The sequence below is a fragment of the Bacillus rossius genome, chromosome 1 (assembly GCF_032445375.1).
Source record: "Bacillus rossius redtenbacheri isolate Brsri chromosome 1, Brsri_v3, whole genome shotgun sequence".
Taxonomy (NCBI): domain Eukaryota; kingdom Metazoa; phylum Arthropoda; class Insecta; order Phasmatodea; family Bacillidae; genus Bacillus; species Bacillus rossius.
The window spans coordinates 343,537,317-343,564,386 of record NC_086330.1 but is presented as its reverse complement, the minus strand read 5'-3'; the positions used below and the strand labels follow the sequence as shown (position 1 = coordinate 343,564,386).

The following is a 27,070-nucleotide window of genomic DNA, read 5'->3' as shown; positions in this document are numbered from 1 at the left end:
CGCTCAAGTGTCACCCCTTTGCGCAGGTGTGGATTCCCGCGAGTGTCAACTAGACTCCAAGCAGCTGTCACTCTGTTCAAAGTGCACTCCGAGCGAGTGTCACTCCACGCTAGCGTCACTCCCCGCGTCATCCCCCCCCCCACCACACCCCTTCTTTTGCAGGTTTTCTGACTTCTCACATTTCGCGTAATTTACATCTGGCTCTCATAAAAATGACGGTCAGCATAAAAGTTTAAATAATTCATTCCCCGGCTTAATTGATTATGCGTGTCGTCAAAGACAAAAGCCTCATTAATAACATGTAGTATAATTAAGACTTTTTACACTCTAAAAAAAAATTTGTACTTTTACAAGGGAAATTCTTGGAAACCCTGTTGCCAAGGATATTTCTTGCAAAACTACAAGGCAGAGCTTTGCAAAATCGCACATGGTACAAAGCTCTGCCTTGTAGTTTTACAAGTAATAACCTTGGCAACAGGGTTTCCAAGGATTTTCCTTGTAAAATATACAAAAATTTCTTTCAGTGTATATACGTAGCCTAATAAATTTAATGGGCCCGAAAATTTCTGGGGTCTCCACAAATATTCCTGTAGTTTTCTTAACTGTTTGTAAACACAATTTATTGCTAGTAAGGTAGCATACTTAACATCTATGAAAACAGCTACAAAAACTTGCAACATTGCAGTTCCATTATGCAGGCCTATAATGTGTAATTTTTTTTGGTATGTGGAACAAAAATATTTATGTAATATTATATAAAATTGTAAATTTGTACATTTACATGAAGCCAACTGTGTCACTACAAAATAGCGCTCGCAATAATACTGTGCTCGGTCGGATTCTTACCCGGGCATTTATGCTTTGTGTCGTCCCAGTACCTACCTCTTGTAGTTAAAGTTAGGTACTTGTTAACCGTTCCCTGAAAAGCTTTCCAGTATTAACTGCGCATATTAATAAACATAATAAAACCAAACAAAGTCCCACTATTGAATATTCAACTATATTTTTCCACGGTTTAAAATAATTATAGTTGAAGAAATACTCAGTATCATCTCGAAAAACGTATTCCATACATGCAAAATATTTATAGTCATGTGTTGTACAAAATTATAATCTCTTTCTTGTAATATTACAAGCCATTTCTTGGCAGCTGGTTTTCAAAGGAATCTTTTGTAAAAGTACAGAGAACTTTATTTTTCTATGAGGTAGATGGCGGAAACGCTCTACCAGGGTCTATATCTCAACTTCCTCTAGTCTACACTCTAGAATATTTTTGGTAATGTTCCTTAGCAAGTAATGGAAGTTGTCAATCTATACACTGCATTGTCAAAAATACTTCGGTCAAATCAGGTAGGTATATATGTGTGGTTAAAAAAACAGGATTCCTTCATAAAATCATGGAGACTTAGGTATTTTTGAAATTTAGGGTTGGTTCCGTGGTTGTGTGCAATATTCCCGTAATCTTTACCAATCTTCCCGTAAGGTTTTTGGTTACCATTTTGTTGGTTTTTGTTGTTTAGGAAATGGGATTTCGGAAAATAAGTTTTTTCTTAACCAAGGCAAGTACCCTGTACTAAAATAACCATGGTTAAAAAAAAAAAAACAAGTTTTTTTAGCTTGTAGTGTTTGTCAATCTAACCATTGCCCTAGGAGAAGAGTCATCACTAATAACTCTATTGGTAACTGGAACTCCTAACTGTAGCAGATAATATCTATTATTTTAACGAATTTTAAAAGGGTTAGTATATTTCTGGTAGGCTAGTTCTTGCTACATTGCAATACTTCAAAATATAAGTTTACGTATGCACTGTAAAAAATTTGTGTAAATTTACACATTCTATGTTCGTGTATATTTACATACTTGTCGTGTGATTTTGGAAAACACATGCAGTTTTGTGAATTTTTACACATTTATTGTACACAATTATTATTATGTACATTGTGTAATTTTCACCAAATGTAGGTTGATATTTCAAAAACTCAAAATTGATGTAAAAATACAGTTTTGGTGTAAATCAACGATCCTTAGCTGAGTTTTACACCCACGATGTCTTAATAAAATTCCATTAACTTGAAGTAATAGAACAAACACGTCATGATGTGATGATGATAATGCACCAATGGTGAGTGTTTAATATCGCAATAACAGTATGCATTTTAAAACAATATTAGAAAATATAAATTTACTCACTTTTATCACTGTGTGCCTATCAGGTTTTACATGACTTGTGCAAAATTACCACAACATCGCGTAATTGTACACCAAATGTAGGTTGATATTCTTAAAACTCAGCATTGGATACATAGGTACACTGTTGCCGTGTAATTTAACGATTCTTTTTAAAGTTTTGCATCCGCAGTGTGATTGCCTCGACTGCGAAAGTAACGAGCATTACCGGTTTTCCATGCCGTGGAAACGCTTCGTTTGTCTTCGGCAACATTTGTCACTGACAGCCAAAGCTAAAATAAAACAATAGTCTACAGAAAGTTCTGTATCTGAAAACAAAAAAGAGAGAGAGATTGTATACGTACCTACATATATACATCTATAAATTACGGCTCACGTTTCCATTAATAATTATGGTACTGTATTTTTTCCGTAAAATTCAAGGACATTTCTGGCAGAGCGTAGGTACTCTGTTAGAAATCACAGTAAATTTACGAAGTTTCAAACGAAGAATTTAACTAAAACAAACGAAGAGTTCTTCGTATTTTCAAATAACTTAATCTTCGTAGAAACTAAGTAGGTACGCTGTATTTCGTTTTCCAAGTTGCGTGCTTAATTCTAAACAAAGTCAAGAGACACGCGTGGACAAAAAAAAGTGTTTTCTTACTGTAGACTTCCCAAGTTTTTGAATGTTTTTTTTTTTAATACACCGAGAATATTCTTTTTGATTCATGTTCAAAGTAAGTTAACTCAGTGTCCGTAAATTTAAGAAACCAAAGTTATTCGTGAATTGAAGACGACAATTTTTTAACGGGAGTTTTTCCATACAAGTAGGTAGGCAGTGGATTTCCTAACTACTTATTAAAAAATTTCGTAAAAAAAAATATTGGAGAAGTAACATTGATTCGCTGGAAGTATCATTACAATTCACAACCCGTTAAACACACCCATCATGTCATGTTGGCACGGAACATATCCGATCAGTTCCTTGCGAATGTGTGACAGCTCTGCCGAGAGAGAGAACGACTTCCACTTCGTCGCTAGCTCTCGGTGAATGACCGCCCATTCCGTACCTTGTTTAAACTTTTAAAGATTCATTTCGTTGCGACCGTCACTTTAATATCCTCGTCATATTTCATTTCGTTATCTCGAGGCTGGAATGTACAGCATCCTGCATGCAGCTACATCGCGGTTTTCGCCGACCAACCTTCACGAATGTCAGCGAAACTCAGGTGAAGCACACCAGTTACAAATTACGAATAATGATAACTCGTTAAACAATTATGCGGGCATGCTGTGCTGAATGCGACAGCTGTGCTATGTGGAGTTATGAGCTATTTTTATAGCAAAGATAAATAAACATTCTTGTAGATAACCATCTTTATATTATTTTCCATACCTATCGTAAATCGTCTTAGCTGATCGTTCCAGCAGCGTAATGGAAACACGCAATAATTTTACCGCATACGTTTGTAACTATACTTTTCCTCACATCAATGATTACAGAATTCCTAACTGATGTGCATGCCGCATTTTTCTGGACCTAAGTAAAAAGAACTTTGAGGTTTGAGGTTTTCATACTTATGAAAATAATGGTGTTTCTGTTATCTTCAAGAAAAAAATGGTCTTTTATTTTCACACATTTGGTTGCTGAGTTTTTATACTAAATTAAAATCTCTCAAAATAGAGCATTAATCCTAGAAAACTAGCCCACGCATATTCTGAGCAACATAAGAATATCTTTGTTCAAATTAACACGCCCATAAATGTAAGAAGCGGAATGAATAAAACAATTTCGATCAGACTGGTAGATAGTAAGAAGACGTAGCTACGTCATAGTACATATATAATGTTATCTATAGTTTAATTTCTTCCAGTTAAAATATCTTAATGTCAGAAATTTCAATAAACTCGTGCTTGCCGAATTTTAGTTGTTTTTATTTCACTAGAAATTCTCGTTATTTATTTTGAAATAATTTATTTCATAAACAGTAAATTACTTTCATTTTTAATTAAAGCATACGAACACCATAGAAGTAAAAATATTTACCAAACAGAAAAAAAGTCTAATAAATACTGGAAAATAAAATGGCCCATAAATTAATTCATCTTAGTAACAAAATCCAGAACAATACAACTCATTTCAAGTTAGATTCACATTAAGTAAAACTACGCACATAAATATTTAGATAAAACAATGGCCTATAAAACCAGCGATATTTTTTAAGATAATTTGCAGGAAAGATAAACAGTTATCTATATTACCACCACCTTCATAAAGCTATATTACATATGCTAGAATATCTTAAAACATTAAACAAAATAGCTTTTAAACCATAAAAAAATACATGTAATTATACCTACAGCTCTCACAACTTAACTGACAAAGTTTCGCATAATGGGATTGAGCATTTTTTTTTCTACAAGTTATGGCATGTAAGCCACAACGACGCAGAAAAATAATACAAACATGTTTTTCAGAGGTTTATTCAGCTAAAAATTATTTTTACGATAAACTGAAATTCGTGTACAATAAAAGCGTAGCGTTAGAAAACTCGCATTGGACGTTTATCTGATAGCTATGCTATAGCATCGCAATAAAATTCCAGTCGCACTGACAAAGGTAGGTAGGTACTTCAGGAATAAACATATATATGTAACGAAAAATATCTGTGCTCGTAACCATGCAATTTGCACGATATAGGCTATGTATACCATGAATACTTATGGAAAGTTTTTAGACACCTAGCAGTAAAGGAATTATCAGGAAGTTACGATAAGTGGCTCAGAAACGTAAAGTTTAAATTATTGCAAATTAAAATAAATTATGTATAACTTACCAAGTATTTAATGAACGTAACAGAAATATGAGCATAGACTTGTCGAGATTCAGTGTCATGTTTTCAAACTAGCCGCACTAAGAGAAGATTTTATTTATTATTGTTTCAGTTTTATTACGCGTTTTTATAGCCTATTTATGTCCACTCTCGGCAATAACTATAAAACTGCAGTATCTTGACCAACGTCTACGAACGTTTTTTACGTGCTGCGGGCCCTCAACAGTATCAGAGTATAGGATAAGGTTATCTATAGTGTCCATTTAACTGCGTTTCAACTGTATAGTTCTGATAACGATACTTTGAATTCAACGTGGTGAGAGCTGTACGACACCTTCAACTGTATACTTAAGTACTTTAGGTCGTGTTCGAATTGGTCAATTCGTACTTCGTGATTTTTTTTTTGTGTTAGTTCGTGATAAGTCGACGTGGTTGTTAAAAAAAACGCATGATCTTGAAAATAATATTTTACTGTTGTTACTAAATCATGTAATTTTATATAGGTATAATAAATATCCTGTGGAATAGGCATTTCACCTAAGCTTACTCATTTCTGTGATCCTACAGTATCATTACAATTATTACAATGCAAGGTAAGATTAGGCCTACTTTATTTAAATGTAATTACTCTCTGAAACATTTTACTGCAGTTAGGCAAGTATTATTGCAACACTACCACACAAAATGATTAATTGAAATAAAAATTTACTATCGCAGCTAATAAAATTTAATCTTATCACCGCATAAAATTACTGTTAGCTAAACATGTTTAACCCCAATTAGGTATGCACACAAGCTCAAGTTCCTCAAATCAAAACAAAAAATTGGATCATTCATACTAAGAACTAAACTGAATTTCAAAATTATTTATACGGGAAAGCAAACGAAACAAACGGAACTTAATTATTTTTTTACGAAACAGGGCGTAATTAAACGTGTCTAATACAGGATGATCGAAAACTGTCTGAGAATAACACAATTACTACGGCTTGTCACAGAAGTACCTAATAATTTACTGTACCTATCGTGAGTACTATCGAAGTTCTAATTTTGTTCTAATAATCGTACGACAAACACAGCAGATTATATTTTCGTACATTTTACAAAGCACATAGAACAGTAGGTACACCGTATTTGCTTATTCAGCTTAAATAAACATTCTGATAACAGTACCTGTTAGTCTATAAGTTTTTAAAATATTTATTTTAGCAACTATAGTCACCCAAATTTTTATAATAATAATAATACTTTACGGCGTAGGCCGTTGCTTGACTGTGTTTATATACCTATTATAGGTAGACTATATAGGTATCCTATAGAATACCTAAATCTGGGTCACTTGAGCAGTTTGTCGGCAAATTGTGGCAATTCGAACACGATTTTTTCTTCGCTACTAGAGGCTATGGCAAATAAAACTAGATACCAACAGCGGACAGCTCTATGCTATTCAACATAAAAGCTAGTGTGCGACAAATAGCCTAGCCGCATGATATTTCGATAATGTAGATATTTTATTAGCTAGTGACAATATTTTTCCACTTCTATTGGGAAATATAAAAAATTGAGATTTATTTTTTACAGAATAAGGTTTTGGCAAGACAAAAAGAGTTTTTGTCTTGCTACGTATGGTAAACACGGAAGTGCGCATGGACTAGTGGGACGTGAACGCACAAAGCTGTCCTGTGTTGGCTGCAGTGTGTGTGCACGCCGACTCACCGGAGGAAGGGCGGTCCGAGTAGCGCGTGCAGTACACCCAGGCCGGCCACATCAGCTGGCTGCCGCCGCCGGCCTTGCCGTCCGCCGCCGGCGCCGCCTCCTTCGTCAGGTCCATGGGCTGGCCCGCCTCCCTCCGGCCGGGCGCGGCGGCGGCGGCGGGTGGGGCGGCGGCGCGCGGCCGCCCGAACTCCGGCCTCAGGATGTTGTCGATGCTGAACTTGAGCTGGGCGGAGGCGGCGGCGGCGGCGGCCGTGGGGGCGGGCGTGGACGCCAGCGACGAGCGCGACGTGGACGAGCGGCACGAGTCGGACGACGACGCCACGTCGAGGCGGTCGCTGGAGTCGCTGTCCTCGTCATCGTCGTCGTCGTAGCGCGAGGAGGGCGGCGGCGGCGGCGTCGCGGCGATCAGGTGGTCGGTGAGCGACAGCGCGGGCGGCGGCGTCTCGCTGCCCACGCTCAGCAGCTCGTCCTCGTCGTCGGAGGCGGCGGGTTGCGGCGTCGCCGGCGGCGGCGGGTAGCAGCCGGCGTGCCTCTGGCGGTGGTGGTGGAACAGCAGCGTGGTGGTCGCCATGGTGTCGACGGGGGAGTCCAGGGAGGCACTACGCGAGAGGCGGCGTCCCCGCCCCCATGGTCGTGGCAGCGGCGACGCTAGCAGCGCTGAGGCGGGCGGATCGCTGCACGTCCTGCCGCGGCCCGTGGCTCCGCTCGAGTCCCGGCCTCGCGCCGCCCGGCCGCGCGTCCTGGGGGCGGGGCCTCGCGCTTCCCCCTCCGCTCGCGGGGGCGTGGCCGGGCTGGCCGGCCGCGGGGCGGGGCCTGGCACCGCCCCTCCGCGAGGGAGGGGAGCACCCTCGGGACAACAAGCACGCAAGTCCAGTTCCGCCTCCCCTTCCCGGCCAGAGTGCGGCTCAGTGATTGAATGCGTTTAAAGGTGGGAGCGTGTTACATAGCCCAGTTTCACCCCGTCCTGCTGGTACAAGGTAATCTCATTCAAAACCACGCTTATTTTAAAATTACTCAAATTCGTTCGTAACATAAAGGAAACTAAATAAGTTATATTGTTAGATAAATAAAACGCAGATAGGTATCATTGTATTGGTTCATCTTCAATGTATAGAGAAGTCTATGAAACTGATAATTCATTTTACATTCAGTTACTTCAATAATGGATGGTTTACTCAATTAGTTTTTTTTGCAGTAAGTAAAATAAAATGTTACAAATAAACAAATGATATATTTCAAAAGAGTAATAAGAATCATTTACTACCAGCTTTTTCAAACTTATCAACAGTTTGGTATGAATATTTTAGTTTATGTTATATTTGTTAGGCCTATGTAAGCCTAAGTACAGCATTTAATAATAATTACCAATGCATTGTAATACAATAAGGATTTGTTAAATATGTTTCTTGTCACTAAATAACCTTTAAAATGTTTGACTAAGTAATAGGCCTATAGGCCTTATTGTATCAGAGTAGGTGCACATGGGTACAGGCTACTATTGTAATGATGCCGATTTTTATGACAAATAAATCGGCCTGAATTGGACTGGACACATGTGGAATATTTTACTTCATATTTATGTATTGAGGTGCGTTAAAAAACATTTTAGGAAACACTTTTTGTGAGTAAATCTTGTTTTGTGAATTATAAGATTAGAAAAACAGCGTTTAACTGTAGACCTAAACATATAGGCCCCTAAGCCCAGAGAGCGGATGTTAGCTTCTATAGTATGAAAATATCAAGAATCAATGTCACAACGCTAAAGAGGTACCTATACATTCAAGCCCACCACTTATGTTAAATCCTCTTTTATTTACAAATTTCATTTGGCCTATGTTTAAATATTTAATTTTATATTAAGTCATATAATGTGTTTTTATGTAGGCCTACATATTAATACATTTTATCCCAATCTTTAACCCTTTTTTCCTCAATGATCTTTAGTAAGCCTGAGCCACAATGCTTGGAAGTAACCTATAGGTATAGGCTATCCTTAACTTAGATCATCTTAATACAGTGGAGTTAATTCAGAAATTTAAATTGTGTAATTTTTGTATGTATACGTATACTACGTAGTTTACTAGGTATTTTCAATCTTCAGAATTTTTATGTATGTATAGTGAACCTATAAGCATACGTATAGGTACATCTAAGAAGTTGTTGATGCCTAATAGGTTGTTGCTATTAGCTACAGAATAATTCAGTAAATTTTATATTTATGTATCATGTTCTCACAAATACATTACACGAGAGATTATTTTTAGTTCATCAGTTTCCATAGGATGCTAGTAAATCAATATGGTAGGACTTATTGCATAAATTCCTGTAGGAGGGGAAAATTGGATTGTGGATGTTATGAAATGGATTTACTTGTACCTAGCCTACGTATAGTACCTACTTTGTTTACAGTAAAGAATGCAAGTTGGTTGGACTTAAAGATAGTAAAAATTACTTTCCGAAAATCATTGCAGTGTTTCTTACAGAAATTATCATGAAGCATTTATGCTGTTTGGGTATAGTAACACAAGTCTACGTAATATTTAAATGAATTTTATAAGCATAAAATAACTTTGGTAAGTAACTGTCAAAACAAATCAGAATTAAATTGTAAATAGATTACTTAGTACCTAACATTTACTTTGGCTTGTTGTTACAGGTGAGAAACATATGAATGCTGATTGAATCTGAGCTGAGCTGAAATAAACAAAATATCGAAATACGAATCTACCTAGTACTTACCAACATCTACCTATCTATTATTCCAAAATTAAGTGAAAAATTTATGGTTGTAGCCGCTGCATTGAATATTAGTATGGGCTACCTTACAAAGTTTGTTTTTAACGTAGCATCAATTTCTAATTGTTAAACACAGTAGGCCTAACCTTAATAGACTCTCTAAAGATACATATACATATCTACACATATCTTAATTTAGCACATTAAAAACAAGATTGTTATTTTGTATGTTGTACAGTTTAAATGTTAGACTCTAGGCTAAATCTCTTATGAATGTTACATTGTTTTTAAGCATCTCCAATTTTTAGGTGGCATAGTAAATTTTAACCTCCTTCAATTTTTTTTAAGTAATATATATATAAAAATAATGTGATAAGATTTGGTATGTATATCAATTTTACATAAAGAGCTAGGCGTAAAACTCTTTTCTTGGAATGTTTTAGTGAACCGTAGGACATTATGCCTACACCTTGCAAGCAGTTGAGGTTTTGACTTAGGCAAATAGGCTTCCTAATACACCATTGGGAAAAGTAAATACTTAAACAGATCACTACCAAACTTTTAAAAAAAATTTAAACTGCATTCTTACATTTTTTCACTGAGTCTTATTAGTTCTTAGCAGTTTTGTGTAATAATTGTGTTTAGATATTTCCTTGTACTAAATATAGAAAAACTTAACACTAACCAAGAATCGTGTTGGACTAAGTTATACACGAGGCAGAATGATAAAGCGCTTCGTCAAATGGCCAGTCTTTGCCGTCGCCCTCTCATAGCAGAGGTTTGTAGTAGCAGCAATTATTTAGTCTACAAAATTCATTAAAATAAAACAAAAACAAGCCTTCCACAATGCCCTTCATTGTCTAAAATGGATTTATTACCCCCACAAATATTTGTTGGTCCCTTCGTACTGTTAGAAATTGCAGTTAATTTACGTAGTTTTTTAGACACTACAAGCGAAGGAAGAAACGTGTTGTTTTTTATGTGGAATTAACACGTTTTTGAAGGGGTTTCTTTTTGTCTTGCGAGTTCGTATTCATATTTGTCCTAAAATTTTACAATGATCCTTTGATAATTTTAAATAAAAATAAAAATTGTTGTTGCCGGGAAAAAAAATCCTAGTACGGAGTTTTGTCATAAGTTTAATATAATTTTTTCCTTGGTGTAGCCTCTAGCAGGTGTACCAACAAGATAAAGTCTGTGCCATGAAGCCCTAACTCACCTCGAATTTTCAAGTTCTCAGAAGTAGTAGTCCTACCTACCAACCGTCACTTGCAAAGAATCGCATGGAGTTAGGGTTACTAACTATTACACCCTGACCATAAGGGACACTGAACCCCACCTAAAGAGCGGGGTGGTCCGGGGGCCCTCCGCCGGAAAAATTTGAATTTCTAGATGCAAATTGGTGCTATTTTAGCAGTTTTTGTATCTGAAAATAATTTATTCACCTGGTTGAAATATTAACATTTTTGTATTGGCCTAATCTTTTTTTGAGTGATGAATTTAATACATAAAGATATGATAAAGATAACTTTATCCGTTTTCAACTCAACACAATATCAACATAAACATAACAGACTAAGCGCGGACGAGTGATGACACCTGTCAGCTTCAACATGAACTATTTGGTGGCCAGTGAACTGCGGAGTAAACGGAGCCTCGCAATGACGCAATACATTTATAACAGGTGGTGCGACGCAGGCGGGAAAATACTTTTTCAATTTTATGCAGGTGTGTAAATTGAACTTTAAACAAGATACGGGAAATATCACGTCCCGTCCTGCCTACGTACGGGATAATTCTTTTAGTCACTGAATACGGGAAATCCCGTACAATACGGGACGGTTGGCAACCCTACATGGAGTTTGTTTACGAGCTCTTCACAACCACATGCATCTGTTTACAAGCACCGTCATAAATAGAAAACCGGTGGGAAAAGGATGCACAGGCCATGAACACAGTTGAGTTCGGAGCAGATGACGTGACACGGAATGAAGTGTGAACATTCGGCTCGAGAACAGACTGTACGCGCGGGTGTAGCGACCGGCGTTCGATAACACTTTCACGCGTGGTCGCGTCGAGATCTCCCCCTCCACTCTCCTTACCACACCCACTCAGGGATACCTATCTCCCGGCTGAGGCTCGTGTTGGCTGAGCAGCCTATGGTGCGACGGTTATAAGTTATGACTAGAGATACAGAAATATCGCCCATTAATTTAGCCACAAGTTAGAAAACAAACATTCCCACTCTCGCTGTGTGTTCATGATTGGATCGCAGTTATTTGGACACGCCCCTCTAAGGCCGTGAGCCAACGATGCCCAGCTATGAAAGAAGTAAGCGAATCAGGTAGTGATAAATATGTTCTCGCTAAGAAATCAACCAATTTGGGGGGAAAGAGGGGATATGGGTTGAGCACATCTGTGACTTTGAATCCGCGAAATTTCCGGGTCTCCAGTTATGACAGCACCCAAGAACTGTCAAAATTCAGAAACACAAAACTTATAACCATCACATGTTAGAACAACATTATTTAGAACTGGTATAACGTAAAAAAATGCTATCTGGTGTGTTTATAAGTTTCGTGTTTCTAAGTTGTGATGCTCCTAAGTTTTGTCTAGGCAGGTTACTCAACGCAGCCCCGGGGTTCGAAATCACAACACGAACACAATTTAGAAACATAGTTACTTAGAATATAATATCCTATAACTATCATAACTTAGACGCGTAAACTGTGAACACACAACGCAGAACCATATAGGCCTAACTTAAAAACTTCATTATAAATTAAACTATTACTTAAGAAGTTAGAAACACACGACTTAGAACTGGCATGACTTAAAAAATATCTTAACTTGTGTGTTTCTTACGTTATGTGTTTCCATATTGTGACGGTTCTAAGTTATGACTGTTTCTAACTAAGTTATGGTGTTATTAGTTATGAAGTTTCTAACTTGTGTGGTTCTGCATTGTGTGATCAATTTACGTTATGATAGTTCTAAGTTATGGTACGCTGAGTGAAATTTTTTTTTCAATTGTGTTTTTTATCAGTTATGATCGTTCTAGCTTATGATTTTTATAGATATTGTGGGGTTTTGGGAGAATTCTGAAGTGTGTGTTGGTGTGTGTGAGTGTTGGTGTGTGCTGGTGTGTGTTGGTGGAGTTATGACAGTTCTAAGTTGTGACTTTCTGAGTGAATTCCGTCTGCCTGCCCGGAGACCTAGCTTTGCGCTTTGAAGTTTGCTGGGCTTAATTTAAATTTTAAATATATTTAAACTAGTTACTTAAAGGCTCAGTATTGACCATCGTTTGGATTTATTTTTTCTAGTTTCATATTTTTATCAAGAAGTATTTATCAAATGGGACTATAGCAGCTAGGTTGTTATAGTCATCACCCAGCTGTGGAATCACCTTGTAATGATCTTCTAAAGAGCGACCGTAACGCAATTGTCCAAGCGAAATTTTTATAGTCATAAATACCTGCCTGAACTTTGCTAGTAGCAGATGCTGTTTAGTTTGCATCTGGCGACCAATTTTTCAACGAATTATAAGTAATACGTAATGCTTGTAGCCTGCAGTAGAACATATGTAGGATCTTCTCTTGAACGGAAGAAATTAAATGAGAATGCAATAATCCAATATCGCGAGTAAATGAGAGCATCAAAGCGTTGTTCGACCGCAACTGCCACACTAATACCACGCTGTTCTTTGTGAAGAGAATAACATTGTGATTGATAGCTTGTTATAGTTCTAAGTTATGTGTGTTTTCTAAGTTGGCAGTTTTTAAAATATTATAGTTTTAAGTTGTGTGTTTCTTTCTTATGACATATAATTTATGGTTTCCTTAGTCATGAAGTTTCTAAGTTGTGTGGCTGTGTTGTATGTTTCTAATTTACGTCTTTTTGACTTATGTTAGACCAAGGTTGTGGTTCTAGGTTATGATCATCTCATGTACTAAGTTTCTAAGTTGTGTTACGACATGTTTTTACTACTTACATTGTATGTGTTTGTTTAAAATTACTTAGGACCCTCAAAGCTGGACTAACGTATCCTCTGCTTTTTGTTATTTCATAAAAATGTACTTCCCTTGGGATTTTTCTCTTTGCTCTTAGTTTATTTTTTGAAAGTGATATTTTTTAAAAGTGTCTAGATCACGCCTTAAAGTAGATTATCCAACAAAGTCATTCTCCGCTCATGACTTTATCACCAAGGGTTCATAATATGTTACTGTTAACATATTTTCAGAATATTTTATAGGCTATAGCCTACATATTTCCTTAAAAGTTTTTAGGATTTTTTTTATAAATATCATCTAATAGCCGAATAAGAAATATTTTTACCATACTTTGGATAGCCTAATTACTAATACTTCTAACTTAAAACTTGATTTTAAAACTATTTTATTACGAATTAAATTTTCAGAGAGAATGAAACTTGAAGCCATATGAGGTAAATTAAATGGGTTAGAAATAACACTTACCTACCCAATAATTGGAGTTTGAACAAGATTTTTTTTTCATAACTTTACAGATTGTATTTTCTAAAATTACTGCAAGACATATATTTGGGGACATAAAATAATGATTAAGTCGCTCCCAAAATTATTATTTATGAAACATTCTGACATGAAAATGAACTTATTATGAATTGAAATTGAAAAAAAAAAACATTTACTGAAATATTTTTTAAAAATTTTTTTAAAATACTCGTTTTTAGTACAGCTACCTTCATTCTTGTAAATAACACATTAAGATATTACAAACAAGAGACAAGGCCTAAATAGCGAACAATTTTCTGGACACTTTAACAGATTTATTAAGCAACGATAAAAAAAAATACTCTTTGTAATATTAGTCTGTAAAGCAGATACTTAGTTTTTAATTGCGCTGTGTATTGTGGAGAAGTCTACACTGCGAATTATAACACGTGTACGATAATTTAAATCTGTGAACTACTGACCAAAGAAACTTTAGTTATATTCAAAGCGCAGTGTATTTTCTTACAGGTCTACAAGGGATACAGAACCAGAAGAACAAATTTAACTAAAAATAACTAAAGCAACGGCTAAAATAAAAACAAAATTATATTTGAGAAGTGTAGAAGAGGAGTATAGGTATACCTATATAATAACAAATATAAATAAATTTCCTACAATATTATTTCTTGAATTATAGAGCTTATTTTAAATTTATAATTGATATATAATTTATTTATATAACAATTGCTGTTCCCGTAACTTGGTTCGAGTGGACAGAATAATTTACCCAGGTTATTTTTATAGAAAATTTGTAAAATACAATAGTTTATTAACACGACATAAAAGTTTAAAAAAAGTTATTTATATCTTCCCTGTAATCTATATTTGTGGTTTTGCGTTCAGGAGCAAGCTCAAACAATTACCTAAGCTGAATCACTATTTCGAAAATATGCTAAGTAGCGTATAACTGATAATTCAACTACCCATGTTAACGCTAACACTAAAATTTATTTGGAAACAACAAAAATAAATACAAGGACTCAAGTAACTGCATGGAAATTATTAATGAAATTTACACATCAAACTTTACATGTTTGTATAATTATTTTATTGTAATTATTTATCAATTTAAAAATCAATCATCATTTTTTAAATTTTAACTCAAAATAGAAATAACTAATTTTATACTTGGTATTAGGTTTAGGTATATCATAATTATCATATGTTCGAATCTCTTTTGAGAATTCATATTAAAATAATAAATCATTTCGTACAGACAGAACAAAATGGTTTTTTTAACGTTGGATTTGTTTAGTTATTTAAATTACTCACAGAAGAAATAAATGTCTAACCTCTGTCATAAATCGAAAACCAGATATTTTTAGATTTTATTTAACTAGTCATAGTGATTGACAGGCTCTTTTGTAAAACAAACAGGTTACTTAAACACACTACAAATTATCACTGAGGATTTTCTGCTGTGAGGATGTTAACAAGGAGTCAGTACCTACTCATTGGTAGATTAAACATGGTCCTATTTAGAGACAATTAACATTTGAGAACAATTTTGATGTACCTATAGTATGTAGGCTATAACTTTTAATTTAAGTAAAGTTAACTTATTTTAAGAAAATAATACTTTTTAATAATTTTTAAATCAGTAAAAATTCATATTTTCTTGAGAATTAACATTCTTGTTTAGCGCTTTATGTTCTTTATTACCTGTTCAACCTTACTGAACATTATTTATCTGCAATCTTTCCTCGCTGACTGCATCGCAACTTCCGATTCTAAGTTATATATTACAAAACTATTGATGATTGTCATCACAAACCACTAAATTTTTGACACCCAAGGTAAATATCGTAAATCATCAATGAAAAATAATCCAGTTTGTGGTTATTAAAGAAAAAAAAATACTTTTGTCAATAATGACCCATCTAAAATGTTTTGTGGTGGCAGAAAAATTAATTTTGTAAGTACAACAAAACAATTTATATTGCTTCCCATAAGCTACATTGTTTGTATTACAAATTTATTTTGTTCTCAACACAAATTGTTTGGAGTATTTGGTAGGTTCTATATTTTATTTGTTTTTATTTTGAATTTTTATATATGTACATAGTAAATCTCTGTCAGGGAAAAATTTTGTTGAGTCTGACTGCTGTATACCTTCCCCTTCCCCACTTTTTATTTATTTATTTTGGTCTGCCTCCGAATTGTACAAGTGATAAGGACATAGTTGTCTCCGGGCTCATTTATAAGTCAAGATTATTCTTTTGACTTCAAGATAGCGCTTATCTGAGAAACTATGACACTCTGGAAAATCCCATTAGGGATATCTGAACAATATTTAATGTAACATGTAGGGTCGTGACATTTTTTTTTCTTTTTTACTTTTCTTGGTTGGTTTAATTTGAGCTGGACGGAGTCTGGGGACCAGTGATGTGACTGATCCCCATTAGGCTTGCCGCGTGGTTGATAACGACGAGGCTTAATTATCTTAACGAGCGTCGCGCCACCGGACTATGTTGGGGGAGGGGGGAGGGGCTAGAGAGATCTCGCGCCGTGTCAAGGCTTCTCTCGAGAGGATGATTCCGTGGCGTGTCGTTGCCTTCTGCAATAAGGAAGGGGACAGAAAGGATGGGTCTACAAAATTTCAGGCCGTGTCAGAACTCATAGAAAGAGAGAGTGAGAGAGAGAGAGATTAGTAGGTAAGTAGGCCTATATAGGTAATTGTTAGAGACCTGTAAAATTTGCGGATTCGTTTCGCGATAGGATAGAGTCCAAATACTTGTGACATTATTTTGCTTCAGTGATTGGGCCACAGTTTATCTAAAGGACTCTGGGCCAATGAAAAATCTTTAACAGAAGAATTAGCGAATCACGATCATTCCAGTCAACAGGTGTTACGAGTCGGTAACCAATCAGTAGATGTAATTTGCACGAGTGCATAGAGGATCATGGAGTCTATCCTTTAGGGATTTGAAATCTCGAATTTTACAGGTCTCTAGTAATTGTTCCTCCGAGCCCAGGAGTTGGAGTGTGGAGCCTATGGTGCCGGACAGGGTCAAGGTCATCCAAGATGGCGTCCGGGGCCAAGGCCATCGAATATGAAGGCCGTTACGTCACAATCCAATATGGCGGACGCGGTGGAACACAACATGGCGTAAATAAATTCTAGAATCAAAGATAGCGGCCGGGGCCAAGTTCAAAGTTCAAAGTCATCCAAGATGGTGGCCGTGACGTCACAATCTAATATGGCGGACGGCACCAGGTAACTACCACGCTTCTACTCATGGGCTAGGAGAACTTATTCAGTAGCCTATATAGTTTGCTACCAGGACGTTGTTCTTTGTCACTCAATCTCTGTCTGAAAGTATTGCTGTCTGTAACTCGAGCGATAGTAGGCGAAAGGGATGCAGACCGGTTTTTTAAATGTCTAGATTATGTTGGGAGTAAAAACAAAACAAAAAATTTTGTCGCAATAAATTTATAAAGTGTATATATAGGCCATACGTAATATATTTATGTGGAAGTAGGCTAAAATAAAACTTTTTCGTGTATATTTTTCATTTCTTCTGACAGAATGCATCACGGCAAACAGAGAGTTTCATATTTCTTCTGCAAGAATGCGTTTACGTTTAATGCGCAAAAAATATAGAGCCTAGTAGACCCAACGTATGCTCTAAACAATTGCGCATACACAAATAATATTTTTTTTTTTTGTAAAAAGAACACAAATATTCTTGTAAAATTAAAAACATTTGTAAGTTTGTACATTTACAAGAAAACGACTTTATCACTACAAAATAGTGTTCGCAGTAATACTGAGTACGGATTCTTACCCGGGCATTTATGCTTTGTGTTGTTCCTGTACCTCCAAACGTTAAAGTTATTAAAGTTATTTGTAAAACGTTACCTGAATAACTTTCCAGTATTAAATGCGCGCATTATATAAAGTCAAATTGTTCAATACCAGATTTCTTTCCATTGTTAAAAAAAAAAATATGCTCGAATGAAACATCAATAAAGATATAAAATTATGCGCCAATTTTCGTAAGAAATACTCGGTATTATCTCAAAGAACGTATTTCATGTAGGCAAAAAATAACCATAGCCATGTGTTGTACTAAGTTACAATATCTTCGTTGTATTTCTTTGCAAATGGTTTCCAAAGGAATGTTTATTTTTCTGTGCGGCGCAGACGCGAACGAAACGCGTGTCGGGGTCTCACGAAGTGTTCAGTTTGACGCGCGATGAGTCACCACCGTGTCTGTTCGCCGCCAGCCGCCGCCGACTTGGATGGCTCTTCTGCGCTCCAGGTGCGGCACTGGCGAGGGAAGCTGTGAGACGGCGTCTCGCTGGACCAATCCCCCTCCTGGGGTGTGGGGGGTGGGGAGGCAGTGGGCGTGGCACCCTTCCGAGAGTCTCCGCGAGGAGGGGAAAGTGGAGGGGGGAGAAAAAGATCGAAACTTGCTGACGGGCCAATGGGGATGGTTGGCGACGTGTGTGGTCCTTTGTCCCTTACGTCGTGATTCGCTTGCGGTGTGTGTGTGTGTGTGTGTGTGTGTGTGCGCGCGCTCGTATGTTCGGGGAGAAGGGGGGGAGATTCGAAATGAGATGATGTGGTGAGAAAAAAAAAGGGGGGGGGGTGGCCCATCTTCCTGAGTGAGTTGGCGGAGGGGAGACAAAGACATCGCGGATGTTGCGTGCGCAGGTAGTTATATAGTACGTGTCGAGTAACTTGTCTCGAATTTGACAGTTCTCCATATGGTCTACGTATCCTTCCTTCACTGTTGTTCTGTCAAAATTAATTTTTTTTTTTTTTTTTAACAACTTCATGTGGTCGTCTTGTACTCGCAAATAAACATCGTGTGCTGTTTTGCAGAAGCGATAAGTTGGTACGATTTTCAAGAACTGTCAAATTTGAGACAAGTTACATGGTACAGACTTTATATCGACGTGGCGTACCGCTGAGGTCTGTTGTTACTAGAAGAGGAGGGGAGGAGGGAAAATTGTGTAATTTTTTTTTCTTTCACGTTCCTCACACAACCGTTTTAACAATTCATCGCGCGCATAAACTTGAAGTATACTTTAAGCTCAACAAGCCTCACTCCCATCCACTCTATTCACCCCCCCCCCCCCCCCTCAACAGCTCCTTTTTTTCCGTCTCCTCAAATCTCGCGCGCAAACCCGTTCAACTGCCCCATCATTTACTATCCCGGGACAAAAGACCCGAGGTTAAATGGACGTGGTTTTATGCACGCTCGCGTTTTCGAAGAATAACCGAGAACATTTTCGTACTATCGTTTTTGTTTTTTTGTTTTTATGTGTTAGCGTGGAATCTGACCTCTTGATCTGCCCGGGAAAAAAAAACTTTTAAAGAGGTGAAAAAAACACTTTCGAGCGAAAATATATAACACGCGCATCGTCATAATCTCTTGCGAACGGCGACGACTCTAAAATAGCCGCTTGTATTTGTGTCCTTAGCCAGAAGGCCTGGTTCATAAACTACGCAATAACGCAAGATCGCAAGACGTAAAATTTGTATAAACCACTTTTCAGAGTTCCCGTTTATTAACTACGCAAGGCTAAATAAAGCAACGCAAGTATTGTTCAACTTCCAACTTTCTTGCGTTTCCTTCGGCAATATTGGAAGAATATTATTCCGAAAACGCTGACATCTTGTGTCTAGAAGCGTTCTGTTTAATAAATACGTAACGTTTTCACACGTTAAAATTACTACATTCAGTGAATGTATATAGGCCTACCTAACACCTGTAAATCAAATGTTTGTCAATATAGGTATTTTTTTTTTCATTAATGTGATTGATAAAACCTATTTGTCTTGTGACTTGCATACTTTGTAAACGACCATGATTTTATTGCGTCGGTTGGATGTTGCTTTGTTAGGTTGTTGAGTTTCTTGTGTTATAAACCCGGCCTTAGCCCATTAATACGATCGGAACCTGAATGCATGCTTATTACGAAGAAGGCGTTCGGATCCTCTCCTCCCCCTCCCTTATTTACTTAAACCGGTCTTACTCGATAGAGATTGCAGGCTTTCGCGAACATTGTCTGAGGTCACTTAGCCTGTGAGTTCTATAGCCGCGTCGAGACAGTCGCCATCTTAGTGTATCAATCTCAAATTGAGAGCCAAGAAACCTCAAACTTACTTATAAATATGGTTTTATTACTACTTCCACACAAGGAATTCTTATATCTCCCTAAAAAAAAATCATATTATGTTCATTCTGATGCAAGTAACCAATACAGTAAGGTGTGTCTGTGTAATAATAAGTTTTATTTAAAATGTTTTTTAATATATGTACCTGTTAGCGCTCCGTCTTATGCCAAAACGCGAAGGCCTTGTTACAACTGGTTTAACGTAATTGGTTATTTGCGTATTAGGTACCTACGTTTCGCATGTTGCGCAAGCTTTCAGTTGAAACGTTCCGATTGTCTTTTGTTTGCATCTTGCACGAGTGATCGGAACGTTCAGCACCAGTTTAATACAATCGTAAAATAGTAACTATTAATTAATACCGACTTAATTTCCTAAATGAAATTGTCAATTTTTCCAGTCGCTATTTTATATTAACGTAGCCTTAAACGATTTAAATCATATTATTGTTGATTCCATTAAATATAATGTGATAGAAACATTCCTGACATGATGCATTTAACCATAATATCGTCGTAACTTATTTTTGGAACGGTTTTTGTGATGAACTGGAAGGAGGTTAGGTACTAACATTTAAATGATTGGGTGATTTGTATATTGTAACTTTTAACCTTTAACATGGGTAAAAAAAACTCTAAACGCAAATTACGAAAAGTACCTACTTCACAGGTTTTGTTGTCAAAATTGGGTCACGTAACCATTTTGAAAACAAAAAAAAAATGTCCGTTGGAACTTGGCCTAGGTGGGAAGATAATGATAAACCTTGTTCGTGACGGGACTTGATCACGCGACCGCAGGCATTTATGTCAGACACTGTTCTATGAATCAACGGGACAGGAATGAATGCAACTGTGATCTAGTTTTCCTATTTACTTGAAATCAAAGTTTGAAATGTTGGAAAATAGCCAGATTCGAATTGTTCTTTCCCGAGTTCCAGCAATAATATATTAGCTATTTAAATTTGTTTTCTAGAATCGTTCTTATGACCTTCCCGGACATTTCAAGCTTATAGAAACATAGCAAAAAATATAAAGCGGAGACTCACGTCTCACAGCCTAATATTCTTCCAAAAAATATAAATAAATAAATATTTATTAAGAATAATATTTTGCCGTTCTAATATTTTTGCTTGTATATTTGGCAACCTATCTATCTTATGTAGAAAAAAATTTTCTTGCCAGTTTGGATACGTATTGTTGTGTATTATTGTAATTTAAGCTTACTTAATGTATTGTAATTTAAGCTTACTTAATGTATTGTAATTTAAGCTTACTTAATGGGATTTTTTTCCTTCAAGCGTAAATATACCATGGCATCTATCAAACTTTATGCAGGCCCCTATGCTTCCACAAAAATATATGTACCTAAGTTATTTTTCTCCTTGCATAAGCAAGAATAAAAAAATTAATTTCAGCTACCTCAAGGTAAGGTATAGGTACATAATTAATACTAATAATGTTTTTATTGTTTTACATGGTGCTTTCCGGTGTCTGTAAAATAACTAGTCAGATTTGCCAACGTGACTAAAAATTCAGAGCGTTTGAATCCTAATACACATTTGTCCAAAATTTTCAAGTTCCAATAAATCAGCGTGGGTCAGGACGGATTTAGGAATGGAAGGAGTAGGTGGTTTTAAGTATGATGTTTCTATTTTGCTGCTCAATTGCACGAACATAAATTAGACCGCATTTAATTAACTACCGGCATCGATTATTTTCAAATATGTGACTAGAAAATAATCAACAGATTAGTGCAACTGGAATGGGCTTTGCTTGAATATAAGTAGTTTGGAACTCGGTAATGACTGTAGAGACCGGAAAAATTCGCGGATTAATTTCGTGATAGTCTAGAATCCAAAAACGTTTGCCTTTATACTACATCAGTGATTGGGCCACAGTTTATCTGAATGATACTCGGCCAATGAAAAACCTTTAACGAAAGAAGTATCGAATCACGAGAGTCCCAGTTAACAGGTGTCACGAGTCAGTAGCCAATGAGCAAATGTAATTTTCCGGCGTGCATAGAGGATCATGGAGTCTATCCTACAAGTCATTGAAATCGCGAATTTTTCCGGTCTCTAGTAATGAGTTTTCCTTAGACTCACGTGAATAGAACTTGGAAAATAGCAACACTCCTAAATTAGCGCACTTTACTATACCTATATAACTTCAAAGAAAGGTGAGTTAATTCCAAGATAAGATATCACAAAATTCATTCTGTAATATTCAAAATAATGGATAATGTCCACATTGTTATGATTCAACTTTAAGATGATCTCAATTCTTGACTATTCCAAGACAGGGTGATAGGGGGCTCAAGACTAAGAATGAAAGACAATTCAATATGGAGACTTGATTTACTGTCAAGTACCGTTACAGTGTTAGCTGTCGCCTAATTCCGACAATGATCGGGGAGCCTCGCTACCACACCTCGGCATGTTCCTCACCCACGCTGTGCTGGGTCGCGCTCGCGGCAGGTTCTCGGCGACGGACTGCGGCGGCCGAGGACCACGGCGCTCCGTGGTTCAGATGTCGCGACTTCAGCCGTCCAGTCGCCGGTGACCAGAAGAAGCCCCTTCTCGACGGTGGCTGTCGTTTTTATCCTTCTGTCCGCGTCCGTGTTGATGTTCCGTGTTGTCCTCTTTTCTCTCGCAGCGGCGACCCGCGTCGCTGTTTCGCTGGCGGTGTTGAAATTGCTGACACCTCGTGTTTGACTCAGGGCGAGCCTCGAAGCCGCTTGCCAGAGTGCTCAGAGCGAGTCATAACAACATGCATTAACCGATTTTCATCTAAAAGGTTTGTGTTTACATTTATCGAATATTTAACTGACTGACAAAATGCAGGCAAATACTAAAATATATAACACAAATATCAATAACACACTGCAAATAAAAATAAAATGTTCTGTCGAATAAGCAGCGTGTAAAAAAGGGATGTAATATTTTATTAGAAGCTTAACGTATGTTTTTGAAAATACGTGATGTTTTCTTATCAAAGACATGGCCAAGATCATGAATTAAAGAATCTGAAGTACAAAATTGTCGTACCATAGGTTTTGTCAAAATTTTCTATACGAGTGCGCCTGTAACACACGAAAATAGAATAATTTGCTGTCTTTTATTGCGAGTAGTCGGTTGCGATAAATGTATTAGGTAATTTAGTCAAAAAATGTTTCTATATATTTCGTTAGTAGGGGTAAACCATCGAATCGCAAATAATTTTAGGATAAAATTCAATTATATGTGCTCACTTTCTATTGTTTGCCTCAACAAGCTACGATTTAAGTGAATTAGTAAACCCAATGACATTTTTAGCTTATGTTAATGCTATATAATTTATAGCTCGGTGCTATAAAATGGCATGCGTAAAAGGTTGGCAACCTTTATTTTATTAATGAAGGGAAATTATAATGTCAACAATGTTCACACACGCGTAATAACTCAAAGAACTTTGGAATATCTCAGTTACAGTAAGCATTTTTACCCGTTTTAATGGTTATCTGGAAATGATTTTTGAAGATAAATAAAACAATTTAAGTTCCAATTTTTTTTTATATTTAATGGCGTATAACGACTTTTGTAGGTATTCACTCTAGAAATAAAGATGTAAATTTGTTTACGTTTGATTTTTTTTCGTAAGGAGTCACCTGTCGGCCAATGTCGGTGTTTTTCGGTGACATACTGTATAGATCCTGCCATAGTCTAGACAAGAGCGACAAAACCTTCTTAGTGGGGCCTATTTTTTCACGGTTTTTTTCATATATAGTTCCCAAACAATTTTCTGCAAAACTTCAAGTACTTAAAATTTTGTACATTTTATAATACGTGGGCCTAGTTGTTATATTGATAAAATAATGCAAATTTCCCTATGTTTATCGTAAGTAAACGATGGAACTATTTAGTGCTAAGGTGTTATAATTGAGGATTGGTTTAGTGTTTTCTACAGAAAAATGTTTAATCCACACTATTCATTTGTAGTGTTAAAACACATCTATTTTGACACCAATTTAAAAAAAAATATTCATAAAAGTACAGAAAAACGTTTACCTGTGTAAGCAGTTGAATCCATGTTGACGTTGCAAATACGACAAAATCTTCCCTCGCTGAACGTTTCATGCACCAGGGCTTGAACTAAGTGCTTCCATCCATCGATCCTCCAAACACCCACATGAGATAATCTTTCAACGTGGCGGAGACAAAGAGAATGAAAATAAGCAGAGCGGGATTTAAAAAAAAGAGAGAGAGAGAGAGGACGAAGTAAGGGCTGCAATCATTCTGGCCCCTTTTTCCTCCTCACTCAAGCTTGTGACCCCCCTTCCCCCCAAACACGCCCTTCTCAATTCCTCCGAAACAAAATCAATTTTCACCCTCAACGTGTGAATAGGATAAGGGAGGGGAAGAAGGGAAGGAGAGGAGAGAAGTGAGGGGTTATTTGGTTTCCTTCCACACGGCATGAAGCATCAACGTTAAAACTACGCCTGGACTCTTTCTAGATTTTTCTAGCCTTTTTTTTTTAAGTTATTTTTAGTGAAGGTTAGTTTGATTGAAAGAGGGGGTGGGGGGAAGTGACGTGGTATTTTAGCGCTGTGAAAAGCGAGTAAAATGTATGGCTTGCCTGAAAAGGGGAGATGGCCAAGACAGACTTAATATAAAAAAACACTAGGTTACTGACAACACTGCATAACAGCTACGACATAGGTGCTACGTGCTAACAATGTTCTGGACATAAAAAGTGCTTTTAACAAAACTTTCATGTGCTTTAAGAGGGTGTTATAGGAACTGAAAAATTGCCATAATGTTTACAACATTTTTTATGCAGTAAAATTTTTTTTATTTTTTAAAAATTGGAAATTTGATTTCATATATCACAGATTCATATATTTACAAAGACGGTAACATAATGACTATTAACAATAATATTACAGTAGTTGTCAATTTAAAAACTGAATTAAATACTAATGAATTCACTGTGGTGATATTTAGTCTTGTCATTATTTTATTTAGACATATAAAGAAATGATAAACAATGCTTTAACGAAAACAAGAGTTTGAATATTTAACTAAATAAAATGCTTTTGGTCTAAAAACTGTTGAAACCATGATTTTATTTTTTTCAGTTTTTATATCTCACCTTCAATTATGACACGTAAACACCTAAAAAAAAAATATATATATACCTAATGTTTCTAAATATGTATTATAATTCTTTGACCTAAACATAATGTAAAGAATATTTCCCATGAATTCTTGGTGGCCTTTGTCTCTTACATTTTTTTCAGGAAAAAGTTAAATGCGTACTAAATGAACCATATTTAAAAGATAGATACCTACTACATATTCACATGCATAAGAGAACCACATATCGGCCATAGCAGACAATATTAGCCGACATAGAACATTTACAGAAGCAGATGAGTAAGAGAAGCTTCAAGCTGAACAAAACATGGGCACCACTTATGGAAAAAAAATAACACCAGAAAAAAACAAGAGAAGCTTAGCCACACATGGTTCTGTTCTAAATGATCAACACGGCCAACCAGTTTGTCCGATACAGAAGCTAATGACAGGAAAGCTCATCCCTGATTGGCTGATACTTGAGCCAATAAAAAGAGGCATTTTTTGATTGGCCGCCTGAAAAAGACCCCTGACAGTATACATGGAGCTTTAACACTTTCTAACTCTCTTAAGCTGGGTTTACTATTGAAAATTAAGAATTATGAATTAATAATTAGTCGTGTGCTTAACATGACTCTATGTACACCAGTGTAATGATTTATGATTGTAATGTAGGAATTTTGTGCGAACCTTATGATGACTTAAGACTTAAAAGAGAGGGTTATGTTTCATCTGTGTCCTTAAGAAATAAGGGAAGCGCCAATCAGAGCTCAGTATAATGGGTTGTTGGCGCGAAATAATGTTTCGTTAGGAAATCAGGTTATTATGTAGTATACCAAATGAGTAGGAAATACAGAATTACTAACATCGTGTTTAGAACTGATAAAAAACTAAGAAGGACATCGCACAAGAATTTAAAAAAATCTCAGATTGATTTTTATTTTGGTTTATGATTTCATAAATTTATTATTCTGATTTTTTTGTGTTGTCTGCTATTATAGGAGTATATTAATATGTATTTAAAATTCGTGAATATATTTTCTTATTATTAAGCCATTTTATGATGGCTTGGAATGGATTATATTAACATTACATGACATTATATACAGTACCTATATATAAGTTAAATATCCTCGATTCTGAATTGCTTCTGGATTCTAGGTTACGAGCTGGAATGTTGCAATTATTAGGTTTAATCGTAGCCACGTGTCTAGTTTTTCAAGTACACGGGTGTGTAAATAAGAATGTTATGCTAAACAAATTATTAATCAACAACGATTATAAACATAAATCCATATCAAAATGCAGACAATATCTACGAAGTCAAAAATTCAACTTAAATGACATGGCTGCTTTCTTGCCTGTTTTTATTGGCTGGAATTAAAGGACCACTAATTCAGTCATGAACTGGATATTACTTAACCATGCGCTCGTCGGCGTACAGTTTAAGTTTATAATTCTTAAGTTATTCAATCGTAAACCCACCTTTGGGCTGGCTGCCAGCCAGGTGGAAAACAGCGACGAAAGTCGCCCCCGAAAAAGCCAGCACCGCCCAAACCAATGCGGACAGCAATGTGTAAGATCCTGCCTCTTGCTTGGTAGTCTCTTTCTACCCCAAGAAACACTTCTTCTTGAACCATCTTTCTGTTTCCTGTAACCAACCGGCTTGCATAACGCATGATTTTTGCATCACGCAGGGTTTTCCCTGTGTCCATGCGGGTTTTACCTGGGCCCACCTTAAGTACTTAGTTATAGTCTGTATTTAATATAGGGGATTTAGTCATAGCGCCAATCGCTGCCATGGCTGCAATCCCCTCCTAGCACATGATGCATGCTACCCCT

The 27,070-nt window shown here is 36.5% G+C and overlaps 1 protein-coding gene across 1 annotated transcript in view; it reads right to left on the bottom strand.

Annotated features, from left to right (window-relative positions):
- The window catches only part of LOC134528259 (uncharacterized), a 72,409-nt gene that overhangs the window by 19,575 nt on the left and 25,764 nt on the right, over positions 1–27,070 (bottom strand). Inside the window, exon 3 of the mRNA XM_063361720.1 lies at positions 6,721–7,533. Within this exon, the coding sequence (XP_063217790.1) occupies positions 6,721–7,533 (813 nt within the window). The remainder of the gene's footprint in view (positions 1–6,720; positions 7,534–27,070) is intronic.